The 16,837-nt window shown below is 37.8% G+C and overlaps 1 protein-coding gene across 4 annotated transcripts in view; it reads right to left on the minus strand.

The window, feature by feature from the left end:
• The window catches only part of DEUP1 (deuterosome assembly protein 1), an 86,029-nt gene that overhangs the window by 24,099 nt on the left and 45,093 nt on the right, over positions 1-16,837 (minus strand). For all 4 annotated transcript variants that reach the window (XM_030333426.1, XM_030333425.1, XM_030333424.1 and 1 more), the window contains 3 exons: positions 16,050-16,247; positions 12,835-12,921; positions 2,379-2,402 (listed from right to left, as the gene is read on the minus strand). In XM_030333426.1, coding sequence (XP_030189286.1) covers positions 2,379-2,402; positions 12,835-12,921; positions 16,050-16,247 — 309 coding nt within the window. The remainder of the gene's footprint in view (positions 1-2,378; positions 2,403-12,834; positions 12,922-16,049; positions 16,248-16,837) is intronic.

Below are 16,837 nucleotides of genomic sequence, written 5' to 3' on the forward strand. Positions count from 1 at the left end.
CTCGGTCGGTTAAACGTCCGACTTTGGCTCAGGTCATGATCTCACACTTTGTGGGTTTGAGCCCCGCATCGGGCTCTGTGCTGACAGCTTAGAGCCTAGAGCCTGCTTCGAATTCTGTGTCTCCCTCTCTCTCTGTTCCTCCCCTGCTCATGCTCTGTCTCTCTCTCTCCTTCAAAAATAAATAAATAAATAAATAAATAAATTAAAAAAATCTTTAAAATTAGAGTAGATTTATAATAAATATAAAGGAGGCCATCTCATAAAATTTTGCCCTTCCTAAGATAAGTATTCATATGAACAGCTCTGGTAGAGAAAGTTCATGAAGGATTGAAAGTTTTACTCTAAAAAAATCTATTCATCAAAATATGTAATTCTTTTTTTTTTTTTTTTTTAAATTTTTTTTTTTTTCCAACGTTTATTTATTTTGGGGACAGAGAGAGACAGAGCATGAACGGGGGAGGGGCAGAGAGAGAGGGAGACACAGAATCGGAAACAGGCTCCAGGCTCTGAGCCATCAGCCCAGAGCCCGACGCAGGGCTCGAACTCCCGGACCGCGAGATCGTGACCTGGCTGAAGTCGGACGCTTAACCGACTGCGCCACCCAGGCGCCCCTAAATATGTAATTCTTGATGGTCTGCTGCTCGGTTATAATTTTATTCAAGCCTTTTCTATAAATTTAGATTTCGTCTGTGATTCTTTTTGGCCCAATGTTGGTTTAAAGTAATTAAGAATGATAGTAATAATTTTTTAAAAGGCTCTATAATTTTCTAAATGCATCATAATTAAATAAGTGTTGTGAGCATGACCTGAAAAAATTACATAGGTAATGTATTTGCATAATTTACATTTAAAAGCATATTCCATTTTCCTTGACGACAACATTTTTGGGCTCTCTCATTTCATGTTTTTCTTAAAGGCTTTTCTAGTAATGTCAGGACTATATCCTTCACTAGATGGGTTATCGTGTGAAAATAGGCAGTGATTAAATTCTACCTCTGTATTGCTGATGGGTTATTTGATAGGCCTGTTAGCTAAAATTTTCTTCCCTCAAATTTTAGGGTTTTGTAGTTTTAATCCATTGCTTCATTCTCGAAATGGCAAAACTTCCTAGTACTTACTTACTCTGGCATGCCAGCATGAAGCCAGTTAAATTACTGCAGTGTCTGAAGAACAGTATTTTATGTTACACCTTTTCTTTTTTTTTTTTTTAATTTTTTTTTTTTTAACGTTTATTTTTGAGACAGAGAGAGACAGAGCATGAACGGGGGAGGGGCAGAGAGAGAGGGAAACACAGAATCGGAAGCAGGCTCCAGGCTCTGAGCCATCAACTCAGAGCCCGACGCGGGGCTCGAACTCGCGGACCGCGAGATCGCGACCTGAGCCGAAGTCGGACGGCTTAACCGACTGAGCCACCCAGGCGCCCCACACCTTTTCTTTTAAATTCACGTACGTTCAACAATAATAGGCTAACAAAGTACTTCTACAGAAGGACAGGCTTTATCCATGTTTTTGGTTTATGGTTAGTATATTAATTTTTAATACATAAATGGATGTTTTAGATTGTTGTGAGGGTAGTAATTTTTTTTTTTTCAACGTTTATTTATTTTTGGGACAGAGAGAGACAGAGCATGAACGGGGGAGGGGCAGAGAGAGAGGGAGACACAGAATCGGAAACAGGCTCCAGGCTCTGAGCCGTCAGCCCAGAGCCTGACGCGGGGCTCGAACTCACAGACCGTGAGATCGTGACCTGGCTGAAGTCGGACGCTTAACCGACTGCGCCACCCAGGCGCCCCAGAGGGTAGTAATTTTTTATGCTATTATTTTATTTGGCCAACTTCACGGATGGTGAAGGGCAGATGAGCAAATGAGTCTTAAAAATTACCACCAATTCTGAATTCTGATGAAATCTGATTTTACGGCACGTTTCTTAGATGCAGGAAAATTTAATAAATATACTCACGGGCCTAAGTAAATATGGAATCACAAAAAAAACTGTCATGAAAAACTTGATTTCTCATTAGCTACCCAGGGAAATACAGGTAAACACCTCATACTTTTCTCTGAGTAACTAACTGTTTTTGCACAAATCCAAGGGAAACGTCTTTCTCAGAGCCACTTCTGTTACAGTTTTAAAAGCATCTCTCTGAGACCCGAGGAAGAGTTACCAACCAGGCGGGCAGCTCCTTCACAGACTCAGTGGAGGGAAAGGGGAGCTGCCATAGCTGGGAGCAGGGGACAGCTACTGACTGAGGGCAGGCCCCTACCACTGGGTGAGGGCCTTGTTTAAACTTTCTTTCCCTAAGTGTGATAAACAGGGCGCTTCACAGTTAGTCAAGTGGAAAAATTGCCAAAGTTCTAGTTATTTAGAAATGACCTACCTTAATGTCAGTGATTTCACTTGTCTGGAAAGGAAAAAGATAATTGTTATTCGAATATTATCCAAACACCACGTATTTTAGAAGCCCTAAAATAATGATGTAAATAGTTTGTTTCTTACTGCCTGGGGTAAAAATTCAGCACCAATCCTTTAATTCCATGTTTATTTGTCCATTACAATTATTTCAGAAAGAATTAACTATCTAATTGTGGGATTTGAACACATAACAGATAGGAGTTTTCTTTAGTATGAAATCTTTAAACTAATGAGTGCTACATCAAGTGACATAATAGATTGTATACTTTTTAAAAAATTCTTTTTAACGTTTATTTATTTTTGAGAGAGAGAGAGAGAGAGAGAGAGCAGGGGTGGGCAGAGGGAGAGGGAGACACAGAATCTGAAGCAGGCTCCAGGCCCTGAGCTGTCAGCACAAAGCCCGACGCAGGGCTCGAACTCACAAACCACGAGATCATGACCTGAGCCGAAGTCAGATGCTTAAAACTGACTGAGCCACCTAGGCGCCCCAGATCATACACTCTTAAAGAACAAAGAATTATATTTGCTCTTTTTTTTTTTTTTTAAATTCAATAGGCACTTGAGATTTTTCTCTTTGGGGAGTGGCTTGACTATTTCAGTTATCAAAGTCAATTATAAATCTTCACATACAAAAAAAGAGAGAACAATGATAAAGTCAACTTTCTATATGAATTACAATTCAACATAAAGCATATGTGATTAAATACTATTTTGATAAGGCATCACACGGAAGGCCACACATCAATGGCACTCCATTTTATGATATCCATCCAATTAACCACTCTTTAAACAAACACATGTTGTATATATATGTGCTAAGTGCCACAGAGGTAATCAAGTACAAAAAAGTGACCCTGCTCTCATGGAAAATACAATGAAACCGAGTAGACTAAATTAACATGTATGAAAAAGTAGTGAATAATATAGATAAAGTATAATTATATATTAAATTATGCTGCACCAAGTATAAACTCAAATGTTTCTGAATCAATGAATGGCAACTGAGATCATGCAGAAGGTGAGATAAAACAACCCTCTGGCAATCTCTCATGATGTGAGCAATAATTCCCATGAAAGTTCACTCATGCCTCTTACACTACAGGTGAGACCCATAAATCCACAAGTATTCATCGAGCCCTATCCTATACCAAACCCTCTATGAAGAAGTATAAAATATAGTCCACTTCTCCCATCAAGAAGTCTACGACTGATGAGACAAAACATACATACACTAAACAGTTAAAAAAATAAAGGAAGACAATCCAAAACTCAGTGCTAAGGAAAAGCATTCAGGTGGAGGATATATAAAGGATTCATTCATTCATTCATTCATTCATTTGTTCACTCACTCACTCATTCATTTGTTCATTCACTCATCTAACAAAATATTTTTTCACTGCCTCCTATGTTCAGGCACTGTACTAAGTGCTTGGATATAATGGTAAACTAGGACGGTAACTGCCATCAATGGGCCTACTGGTAAGGGGATGGGAAGCTGACAAGAAACAGGTAATTTTAACCCTGTACTATGATGGGTGTTAAATAAAGGATGTTATGGTGGTTTCTAGGAGGGACACTTAGCAGAGCAGAGGAAAATCAAAGAAGATTTTGTATAGCATGTAAAATTTATGCTGAGTTATCTAAAACATTAACAGGGCATAACTATGTGAAGTGGGAAAAGGGAGTTTTTAGGTAGAAGGAAAGCATGTGCGAAAGCCCGGAAGCAAGAAAGAGCATGAGAAGTGACCATCACATACGCAGATGAGACTGAGACAGGTCTAGCTCTAGCAGAGGGTTTGTTGTAGGTCACTATAAGGGACACAAAGTGGGAGAGCCAGATTAAGGAAGCCATGGAATATAAAGAGTTCTAACCTCCTATTGGAAATTGAGCACATGTTCTTGATAGGAAGAAGAACACAAGGAAAGGTTGTGTCTGGGATAAGAAGGGGAGAGCTTAGAAGCCACGAGGTAATCCAGAGGAGGTAACTTGGAGTGGTTGACGGACCTATGCTTTAAGGGAAAGCATGGAGCCAGAGGCGCAAGAGCCAACAGCAAAACTGGGGGAATGAGGAGAGGCAGGAACAGTAGGGGGAGGAGCCAATGAATAAAGCAGAAGAAACAGAGAGAACCATAGGATATTATAGCAGTATTATGCATTTGGAGTTATCCAAACCAACTTACAAGCTACATGATCTTGGGCAAGTTACTTAAAAACATAAAGATTCCATTCCTTTTTCTGTGAAATGATATCGTCATACCCAACCACCACATACTTGTTATAAGGATGGAGGCACTATGTATGTAAAGCGTCCAGCAGATTATAAGGCATGGAGTAAATACCCAATACATTGCAGATCTTTGTTATTATACAGTTCTCCAATTTTCCCTGACTCTCCCTCATCTCTGGTCTTTGTACATTCTATTCTTTCAGCGTGACTCTTTCCCACTAATCTGTATGGCTGACTGCTCCCCAGATGCCTTTTATTACTCCCACGACAGGGTTAAGTAATCCCTATCAGTGCCCCTGAATTCTGAGCTTTCCTATTACTCTTTAGCATAAGTATCCAGTTAATTGTCCATATCTACTAATAATTGGTCTCCTTGTACTAATATTAAGTTTCCTAAGTTCAAGGATCTAGTCTGACTTATTCACAATCTTGGCATACTGTCAGATACATAGTAGGTATTCAGTAAATATGTATGGAATGAATGGAAACATTCCGTAGTGATTGTGGCATGGTATAGATAGGGAACAGAACAAAGAGCTCAGAAAGTAACCCACACACATACGGTCAACTGATCTTTAATAAAAGCACCAAGGACACACAGTGGGGAAAGGATAGTGTCTTCAATAAATATTGGGAAAACTGGATATTCACATGCAAAAGAATGACACTGGACCTCTATTTTATACCACTCACAAAAAAAATAACTGGAAGTGGATTAAATACTTAAATATAAGACCTGCAACTGTAAAACTCCTAGAAGAAAACAGAGGGGAGACAGATATTTGATATTGGTTCCGGCAATGATTTGTTGTATTTGACACCAAAAAGCACAGGCAACAAAAGCAAGAATAGACAAGTGGCCCTATATAAAACTAAAAAAAAGCTTATTGCACAGCAAAGGAAACAATCATAGAGTGAAGAGGCAACTTCATGGGAGAAAATATTTGTAAACCGTATATCTGATAAGGGTTTAATTTCCAAAATATATAAGAAACTCATACAACTCAGTAGCAAAACAAACAAAATAAAACCCACAAACAAATAATGCAATTAAAAAATGTACAAAGGATCTGAATATACAGTTTTCCAAAGAAGACCCATAAGCGGCCAAGAATAAGAAGTTATGTGAAAAGGTGATCGACATCGCTAATCATCATGGAAACGCAAGTCAAAACCACAATGAGGCATCACCTCATACCTGGTAGGATAGCTATTAACAAAAAGGCAAAATATAACAAGTGTTGGTGAAGATGTGGAGGAAAGGGAACTCTTGTACACTGTTGGTGGGAATGTAATCTTGCACCATCATTATGGAAAACAGTATGGAAGTTCCTCAAAAAAACAAAGATAGAACTACCATATGATCACCAATCCCACTTCTGGGTATATATCTAATGGAAATGAAATCAGTATTTAGAAGAACCATCTGCATTCCCATGTTATTGCAGCATTATTCACAATAGCCAAGGTATGGATGAGTGGATAGAGAAAATGTGTTATTTGTGTATATATACTTATATACATACACAATGGAATATTATTCAGCCATAAAAAAGAAGGAAATCCTGCCATCTGCATCAACATGGATGAAACCGGATGACATTATGCTAAGTGACATAAACCAGAGAAAGACAAATACTGCATTATCTCACTTAAACGTGGAATTAAAAAACAAAATCATATTGTAATAACTTTGTATGGTGACAGGTGGTAACTATACTTATCATGGTGAGCACTGCATAGTGTACAGAATTGCCAAGTCACTACGTTGCACACCGGAAACTAATATAACATTGGATGTCACCTATACTTCAATTAAAAAAAAAGCCAAATTCATAGAAGTAGACAGGAGGATGACAGTTGCCAGGGGCTGAGGGGTAGGGGAAAAGGCCAGATGTTGAGTCAAAGATGACTAGGTTCATTTATAAGATGACTAGGTTCTGGGGATCTACTATTCAGCATGATGACTATAGCTAATAATACTGTACTATACACCTAGAATTTGCTAAAAGGATAGATATTAAGCATTGTCACCACACGTACACACACACACACACACACACACACACAACTATATGAAGATGTATGTGTTAATTAACTTGATTGTCATAATCATCTCACAATGTATATACACATGCAATCACATTGTACAATTTAAGTATATACGAATTTATTTGTCAATTACACCTTGATAAACCTGGGAAAAAGGTTAAGTTTTAAGAAACTAAGTTGAAACTGGCTCATTGACTTGAAACACGAGTGCTAGTTTCCCTGTGGGACAAACATTTTCTAATATTCTCATGAGGAGCGAGGGAGCCTTGGAAGTTGTTGGCATCCTGTTGCATCTCCCTGTCCCATATTTATTTATTTTTTTAATATAATTTATTGTCAAATTGGCTTCCATACAACACCCAGTGCTCATCCCAACAGGTGCCCCTCAATGCCCATCACCCACTTTCCCCTCCCTCCCACCCCCCCATCCACCCTCAGTTTGTTCTCTGTATTTAAGAGTCTCTTCCGGTTTGCCTCCCTCCCTCTCTGTAACTATTTTTTCCCCCATATTTATTTCTAACCCTTCACTCCTGAGCCAGGTGTGTGGGACTCCTGTCAGGGAGAGCTGGTGAGGAATCTTTCCCTCCCCAGAGCCAAGTAGGGCCACTTATCCTGGGCAGGTCTTGGCTGACAATTTTGCCTGGTCTCCCTGATCTCAGAGACCAAACCCACTCTACTCTGTGACTGTGAGAGTACGTTTGGGAAGAAACGTAAGAGAGTATTTCATGGCAATTGATGGGATGCAGCAAAGTTATAGCCAAAAGAACACATACAGCTTTAAAAGGCTTCACAATCAAAAACATATAAAATTAAGAAATTCAGTGTTTATATTAAGAAATACAAAGAGCAACAAAATAAAACAAATTGGGAGGAGGAAATCGATAAAAGCTAAACATAATGAAATTAGAACAAATAGATGAAATAATAAATCCAAAAGCCAACACTTTTAAATACTAAAAAAATACATAATCCCCTTGTGTGCCAGGCTTTAAAAAAGAAGGACAGAGAGCTTAACTATACAAGTTTAGGAATAAGAAAGGAAACATGAACATAGACTATAGAAAAGACAAAACGAATTATAGGATATTACTACCTTTGGTAACAAGGAAACAATTTGGATTGTGTAAAAATTTCCTAGAAAAATACAAATAATCAAAGCAACCTAAGAAGAAGTGAAATCTGAATATACCAAGTATGCTAAAAGAGAATGGAAAGGTAATTGTAAATATACTTCACTGAAACTTCAATGTCCAGATGGTTTCACAGCTAAGCTCTTTTTAACCTTTAAAGAATGGATAATTCCAATATTATTTAAACTATTCTAGATAACTCATAAAGATGAATACTCCCAATTTTTGTTATAAAGCCAGCATAACTTTAAAACAAGTAGAAAGAACTGTGTATAAATCCCATTTATATACACAGGTCATAATTTCTATTTTTAAATGTTTATTTATTTATTTTGAGAGACAGCGAGAGCATGAGAGCAGGGAAGGGCAGAGATAGAAGGAGAGAGAGAATCGCAAGCAGGCTTTGCACTGTCAGCACAGAGCCCGACGTGGGGCTCGATTCCATAAACCGTGAGATCATGACCTGTGCCAAAACCAAGAGTCAGACACTTAACCAGTTGACTGAGCCACCCAGGCACCCCCGCAGGTCATAATTTCCTAAATAAAATATTGTCACATAGAACCCAGGAATATGTTGAAATTGTTAGAGTATGACTGTTATGGGTTGAATTTTCTCTTCCCCTCCCCCCACAAAAGGTATGCTGAAATCCTAACTCCTATATCTCAGGATGTGGCCTTACTTGGAAAAAGGACCTTTACATAGGTAATAAAGTAAAGATGAGGTCACTAGGGTAGGACCTAATCCAACATGACAGGTATTCTGCAAAAAGGGGAAATTTGGATACAGAGACAGACACCCATGGAGGGAAGACCACACGAAGAAACTGAAAGTTGGCCGTGAAGACAGAGACACAGGCAGGGCGCCATGTGAAGATAGGACGATGCATGTATAATCCAAGGATTGCCACAGATTGCTGGCAAATCACTAGAAGCTATAAAGAGATAAGGAAGAACCCTCCTCCACAGGTTTCAGAGGGAGTATGGCCCTGGTAACACCTTGATCTTGGATTTCTACTTCCAGAACTATATGACAATAAGTTTCTATTGTTTTAAGTCACCCAGTTTGTGGTACTTTGTTATGACAGGCCCAGCAAATGAATACAACGACCAAGAAGGTTCATTCCCCAAATTCAAAGATGGGTCAAGATCAGGAAATCTGTCAACCATACTCTATCATACATCAACAAATTATAGACAAAACCACATGATGTCATAAATGCTGAAAAGCTATTTGATAAAAGCTGGCAGCAAATCTTAAAAACTCTAAGTAAACTAGGAATAAAAAGATATAAGACCATAGCCCAAGAACAATAATTATTCTAAACAGTAAAACTCTAAAACAATTTCATCTAGAATCAGAAATTAGACAGTTTTCTCAGCAATCACTCTTATTATTTAATATTCCCTTGAGGGTTTTAGCAAATGCAGTATGACAAAAATAACTGATATGAACAGTAGAAAAAAAGAGGTAAAACTATCTATTTTTGTTGAAATGATAGTATATCTCAAATATCCCTAAGAACCTCTAGTAAATGCCTACTAGAATTTAAAGACAATTTGGTTTTTTTTACTATATTGGAAATAAGTTCTTAGATATGGAAAAAGGAAAATACTTCACTTACAACTGTGACAAGAATTATAAAATACCTGAGCATAATTTTAAAAGAAAGGCACAGAACCTAAAGAAAGAATATTGTAAGGTCTTATTGAAGAGCATAAACTGAGATATGAAGAAATGGAAAACGATGTCATATCCTTGGATGAGAAAATTTACTATCATGAAAGTGCCAGTTCTTTCAAAGTAATATGTAAACTTATTTTGATTCCAAATAAAACCCAACAGGAAATTATCTGGAGAAACGGGATAAATTGACCTTAACCTTCATATAAAAATTTAAATTGGGTTCTTGTTTTATATCACATGTAAAATTGTAATTCAAATGGATTAAAAGCTTAGATGGAAAAAGACACAAATCTTTGAAGACATTCTAACAACGTATACTGTCTAGAAGTTGGAAAAACCTTGTTATTCTAGGAAGAAAATTCAGAAGCTGTAAACAAAAAGATACACGTTTTTGACAAATGAAGGTTTAAAACTTTGTGTATGGTAGGGGTGCCTGGGTGGCTCAGTCACTTAAGCGTCTGACTTCGGCTCAGGTCACGATCTCGTGGCTTGTGGGTTCGAGCCCCGCGTCGGGCTCTGTGCTGACAGCTCAGAGCCTGGAACCTACTTTGGATTCTGAGTCTCCTTCTCACTCTCCCTCAAAAATAAACAAACATTAAAACTTTGTGTATGGCAAAAAGATATCATAAATAAAATCACAAACAATAAATTAAGGAAATTGCTGTTATAAATTGACAAGAAAAAGACATCCCAACAGAAAAATGAGCAAAGAATATAATTCATAGTACATTGCCAATAACATACAAAAATATACTCACAGTATCCAGGGAAAGAGAAATTCAAGTACTACTGAGAAATCACTTTACACCCATCAGACTGCCAAAAATTTTAAAAAGCAGTAACACCTATTGCTGGTAAGGAGGAACATAAAAGGTATGCACATACAGAGATAGTAGAAATATGATTTGACAACAAATGTTTTAAAATTAAAACATACATATCCTTTTTTTAAAGTTTTTAAAATTTATTTTGAGGGAGAGAGAGAAAGAGAGAGGGTGTTTGCAGGGTTGGGGGGGGGGGCAGAGAGAGAGGAAGAGAGAATCCCAAACAGGTTCCGCTGTGCTTTCAGTGTGCAGCCAGACACGGGGCTCCATCCCACAAGCCATGAGATCATGACCTGAGCCGAAATCAAGAGTCGGACGCTTAACCAACTGAGCCACCCAGACACCCCTAAAACATACATATTCTTTCAATCAGCAATTCTTTTCTTAGGAAGCTGTTCAAAAATGTATGTATGAAGATTTTTTTTACAGTATTGTTTATTTGTGCACAAATCTAGAAACAGAGTTGAATTAATGACGAATGAATTGATCCCGAAAAATAGTTGAATAAATTTTGATACATTCACATCATGGGATATTATGAAGCCATTATACAAAATGAAATAGACCTAAACTAGTTGATTTATAACGATTCGCAAAAGATATTGCTGAGCGGACAAAAACAAGATGGAGAAAAGTATGCATAATGTAATCCAATTTATAATAAATGTTAATATATGACTATATACATGTATGTATAGATATTAGTTATATGACTATATACATGTATGTATACATATTCACATGCACGCATACACATATATATGAATTAATATACATGAAAAGTACAAAACAATACATACTGAACAGTTAACATGTGTTATCTGGTGGAGGAGGTTATGAGGTGGGTAGGGAAACAGAGCAAAGGGGAGAAGCAAGAACAAAAGACTGCACTAAAATCACTAGTATGTAAGTTATGATTCAATTTACTAAAAATTATATATATTTTACGTGAGTATATATTGATTTTCCTAAGAAATTACAAAAAGAAGATGTTTTTCTACTGTCTTATACAGATGTTGGTGATACAGAGTCAAAAAGCAATTTAGAATAATGTGTATATTATACACTCGTTTCTGTAAAGGGACACTTAACTCCTCCCTTCTATATGTGTGTGTGAGCGAGAAAAAGTGATAGAATGCTACATACTAGCTTGTTAGCACTGGATATCTCTGGATTCCAAATTGGGATTGGGGAAAGCAGTGGAATACTTAGCTTCTTCTTTACAGATCTTTATGTGTTTTATTTCTTGAAAAAGCCAAAAACAAATAAGTGAACAAAACCAAACGCCTATACAAACCAGGGTGAAGCAGGCTCAGTGTGGGCTGTGATGAGGCAGAATTCATACCTGAAAACATTTAGTTTAAAAAAAAAACACGACAAAACCACCACAAAGACCATTTTGTGAGAGGGGGAAAAAAAAAGATTTTCATGAGGGCAGGACTCAGTTCAAATTTTTGTGTGTTGAGCGTTTATAGGAACAAACGCCAGACGTCACACAGATTTTATGTAACAGACTGGGAAACCATGTAACTTCACTTTGTATCCGTCTATCCTTTGATTACACAATCTGTAAGCAGGGCCAAAGAAGGCAGAGTGCTTGCGGAATGCCTCTAACTCTTTGATGTTAGGATACTTACTATTATGAGAACAAGTACCTACTATCACAGAAATCTAGAATCATGGAGAACCCCTAGTCTAACTTCCTTGTGTTCAGTCCAGGAGACTGAAGCCAGGTGAAGCAATCACCATACTCATCTTTTATCCTCTCGATTCCCCCAGTGGCAGAAAAATTATTTTATTTCAAAATTTTCTCTCCGAGCAAATAAATGTCAAACAAGTAACGACAGTATTTCATTAGTTCAATAAATAAAAGTTCTTATATTTACATATAAAAACCAACCTTCAACTGCTATATTAAGCAATGTAGAGCCGTTGGTTAAAATCACAAGGTCAATCCTCAATCATTCATTTCTTCATCCTTCCTTTCATTCAACCAACATTCATTGAACCCTACTATACCCCTGACATTGTGAGGTGCTGGTGGTACAAACCAGTAAAATGTGGCCCCTGTTCACCACCCAGTGGGGAAGTGTCAGGCTACAAAACAAGCGCCACCAAAATATAAACCCAGTGTGGATGGCACAACTCATTCTCACTGGAGTTTTAGGGGCGGCTTCATCAAGGGTACGGTTGACACATGAGTCAGGCCACGAGGATTTCAGAGGCCACAGTGAGAGCAAAAAAAAGCAAGGAAGTGGCATGTTTGAGGAAATGATCAGCCTGTAGCCCAATCCAAGAAAAGAACAGAGGAGAAAACTAGAAATTCAAATGTTCTAGCCTGAGGATAAAAGTAAGTTTAGTCCAAGTACAAGATAATTTGCTGCCCCCACTGCTGCCTGCCTGACGCATGGGACGTGCTTAGCAAATAATGTCTGGGCAAGTCCTGACCAAGTACGTAGTATCTCGGTTCAAGTTACTGAATAGTTTCAGCATTATTAATTACCATGTACTGTCCGGGGTCCAAATCTCCCATCATCCCTTTCAGGTGTGTGTTTTCAGTTCTGACAGCTTTGTATCTCATGTCTGAGACCTGGAAGGGGATCAGTAGGAAAAAGAGAGTGTAAAATTCATAATAAAAGCTCACAATTGTATTAAAATTAATTTTATTCGCATAAACATTTTCTAAGTGCAGTGAAGAGAAACGCTTCTCAGGCACGATCATTCCAAATCAGGTATTTGCATTCAGGTCTCTCTTTGGCAGCCCCACTTTACCCTCCTTTCCTGACCAGTGCTAAATTAAAAACAGATACTGACAATAATGATGTTCTTTCCCATACCAAAATTCCGTATCACTTCTATTTTCTATTGTATGCCAATTATTACCAGAAAAACCACTATTTAAAACATGCTCGAATAACACTGCCCATTGAATTCTTCACTACCTCATTTTTAACAATATGCAAATATGACTTTGATGTTTAATTTTGTTCTAATATTTCTGCCAAACGGCTCTCTTTTTGTGTGGCCGCTTCATTTTGTCTAATTTATTTATTTTTCCCTGATTTTTTCTACTTAGCAGTACTCAGAAATAGTATCTGCTCTTTTATTTACATAGGCCTCATTTCTATATAAAACACTTCCCTTGAAAAGATTTACTTTTGTAGATTACAAACTATATTTTCCTTAACAAAAACCTAAAAATATCAAAAAACATAAAGGTGAAAATAAAAATCATCCATAACCAAAAGACAGTCTCTTCAGCAAATGGTGCCGGGAAAATTGGACGGCAACATGCAAGAAAATGAACCTGGACCACTTTCTTACACCAAACACAAAAATAAAGTCAAAATGGATGAACGACCTAAAACGTAAGAAAGGAAGCCATCAAAATCCTAAAGGAGAAAACAGGCAACAACCTCTTTGACCTTGGCCTCAGCAACTTCTTACTTGACATGTCTCTGGAGGCAAGGGAAACAAAAGCAAAAATGAACTATTGGGACCTCATCAAAATAAAAAGCTTCTGTACGACAAAGGAAACAATCAGCAAAACTAAAAGGCAACCAATGGAATGGGAGAAGATATTTGCAATGACACATCAGATAAAGGGTTAGTATCCAAAATCTATAAAGAACTTATCAAACTCAACATCCAAAAAACAAATATTCCCGTGAAGAAATGGGCAAAAGACAGGAATAGAAACTTTTCCAAAGAAGATATCCAGATGGCTACAGACACATGAAAAGATGCTCAACATCATTCATCATCAGGGAAATACAAATCAAAACCACAATGAGATACCACCTCACACCCGTCAAAATGGTTAAAATTAACAACTTAGGCGACAGATGTTGGTGAGGATGTGGAGAAAGAGGGACCCGTCTGCACTGCTGGTGGGAATGCAAACTGGTGCAGCCACTCTGGAAAACAGTGTGTGGTTCCTCAAAAACTTAAAAATAGAACTACCCTATGACCCAGCGATTGCACTACTAGGTATTTATCTAAAGGATACAGGAGTGCTGATTCGAAAGGGCACATGTAACCCAATGTTTATAGCAGCACTATCGCCAATAGCCAAATTACGGAAAGAGCCTAAATGTCCATTGACGAATGGACAAAAATATATACAATGGAATATTATTTGACCATCAAAAAGAATGAAATCTTGCCACTTGCAACAATGTGGATGGAACTAGAGTGTGTTATGCTAAGCAAAATAAGTCAGTCAGAGTCATATGATTTCACTCATATGTGGAATTTAAGAAACAAAACAGATGGACATAGGGGAAGGGAAGCAAAAACAAGATAAAAACAGGGAGATGAACCATGAAGAGACTCTTAAATACAGAGAACAAACTAAGGGTTGCTGGTGGGGTGTTGGGGCGGTGGGCTAAATGGGCAATGGGCATTAAGGAGGGCACTTGCTGAGATGAGCACTGGGTGTTATATGTAAGTGATGAATCACTAAATTCTATTCCTGAAATCATTATTACACTACATGTTAACTAAGTTGGATTAAATTTTAAAAATTTCATTAAAAAAAAAAATCATCCATAATCCAGTTACCCAGGTCACTGTTCACACCTGTAAAATATCTTTTCCTATCAGGTACAACCACTGCCACTATCCCATCTATGCTGTTTTCCTGTGTATTGTACAAGTTGATCAGTTGAAGGTTTATAATTGGACAAAGGCCAAATCTCTTCTTGTTTTTATGATACACAGGATTTAAATAACCATCTTATTTATGAAGTGACCCTTAAATGCCCAGAAAGTTATTGAATGGTGCACGTAAAGCCTCCTGATTTGGGATTTAAAAAAGCAGGTAAACCTTACACTTTTTAATCACCAATTTGATGATGAGTAAAGTGTTGAAGGAATTTCAAACAAAATGGAAGGAAGGAAGAAAGGAAGGAAGGAAGGAAGGAAGGAAGGAAGGAAGGAAGGAAGGAAGGAAACGGAAGGAGGGAAGACGTTGAAGTTCTTGCAGTATTTTAACAGTAGAACATTATAATTACAGTTTTTTTACCATGAACCATGCTGTGCATTGAGTCAATGTTCGGTAAACATGGACTAATTTTCATGTTTCAACATCTATTTTTAAAAAACCACCAAATAAATATATAAAATGGGCGGGGGGGTGCCTGGGTGGCTCAGTTGGTTTAGCGTCCAACTCTTGATTTCGGCTCAGGTCATGACCTTATGGACTGTGAGACTGAGCCCCGCATTGGCCCCTGAACTGACAGCACAGAGCCTGCTTGGGATTCTCTGTCTCCTTCTCTCTCTGTCCCTCCCCCGCTCATGCACGCTCTCAAAATAAATAAATAAACTTAAAAAATATATATCTCATATACACGTATATGTACATGGGGGTGGGAAGTATCCATGAAAGGCTGGAATAGAGGCCTTTTTTTAAGACAAAAATTCTAATGGGATATAGAAAACAAATTCAAGAATAAATCTTTGACTAGAGCATCCTGTGGGAGGCGATCAAAATACAGGTCACGAGAAAGTGTTAGGACGGAATTTAATGCAATTATCTTGTGCTGTCACTCTTTCCCCGGTTCTTTTTTGATGACACTTTGCATTATTTCGCAAATGATGCTAGCCTCAGAAACAATAGCAAGAAATGCAACGGCTTATGAATCAATGATGAAGACTTACTATCAGAGCCGAGCAAGACAGTGACCTGGACAAGTGCTGTCCTGCCCGCTTGCATACCTGCTGTTTTGATAACATTTTTTCTTTTATTTCTAACTCCATTTTTAACTGTCTTTCCAGAAAGGCAGCTTTCTTCATGATAGTTGCTATAGTGATCTCCTTCTGATGAAGTTCCTCTGTTAGGTCCGAGATTTCATTCCTCATTCTTTCCTGCTCAGAACCATGGCACTCTTCCTCCTGATACAGTTGGCTTCTTATCTGCGGCAGATACATTCCAGCAAATATCAACAGATCTTTTTCTCTAGAAAGTGGCTTGAAGCTTTTGTTAGCCATGCTCAGCCTTCCCGTCCTCCCTTAAACCTTTGGCAGGCCCCACTTTACCCTCCTTTTCCAATCAAGGCTGAACGAAAAACAGATACTCACAATAAATGACTGATTTACTTGTCTCCTTTCAAATTCAAAATTCCATTTCTCACTTCTATTTTCTATTATATGCACATCACCACTTACCACTGATACTACTTTGACAACCACTTTGACAGGAAGGTGGAGAAAACATCAAGCACTGAACCTCCCGGCCTCACTGAGGTATAATTAGTATACAAAAACTGCATGTACTTATATACGATTTGGTGAATTTGGACATACATGCATGCTACTATCACCACAACAGATGTAATAATCATGCCCATTACCTCCAAAAGATTCCTTGTGTTCCTTTAAAAAATTTTTTTTCGTGGTAAGAACGCTTAACATGAGATCTACTCCTTTACAATTGTAAGTGCATAATATCTTACTGTCAGCTATAGGCCCTGCTCCACTCTATACCCATCTATAGGCTCTAACTT

This window comes from Lynx canadensis, chromosome D1 (genome assembly GCF_007474595.2).
Source record: "Lynx canadensis isolate LIC74 chromosome D1, mLynCan4.pri.v2, whole genome shotgun sequence".
In the NCBI taxonomy this organism is placed as follows: domain Eukaryota; kingdom Metazoa; phylum Chordata; class Mammalia; order Carnivora; family Felidae; genus Lynx; species Lynx canadensis.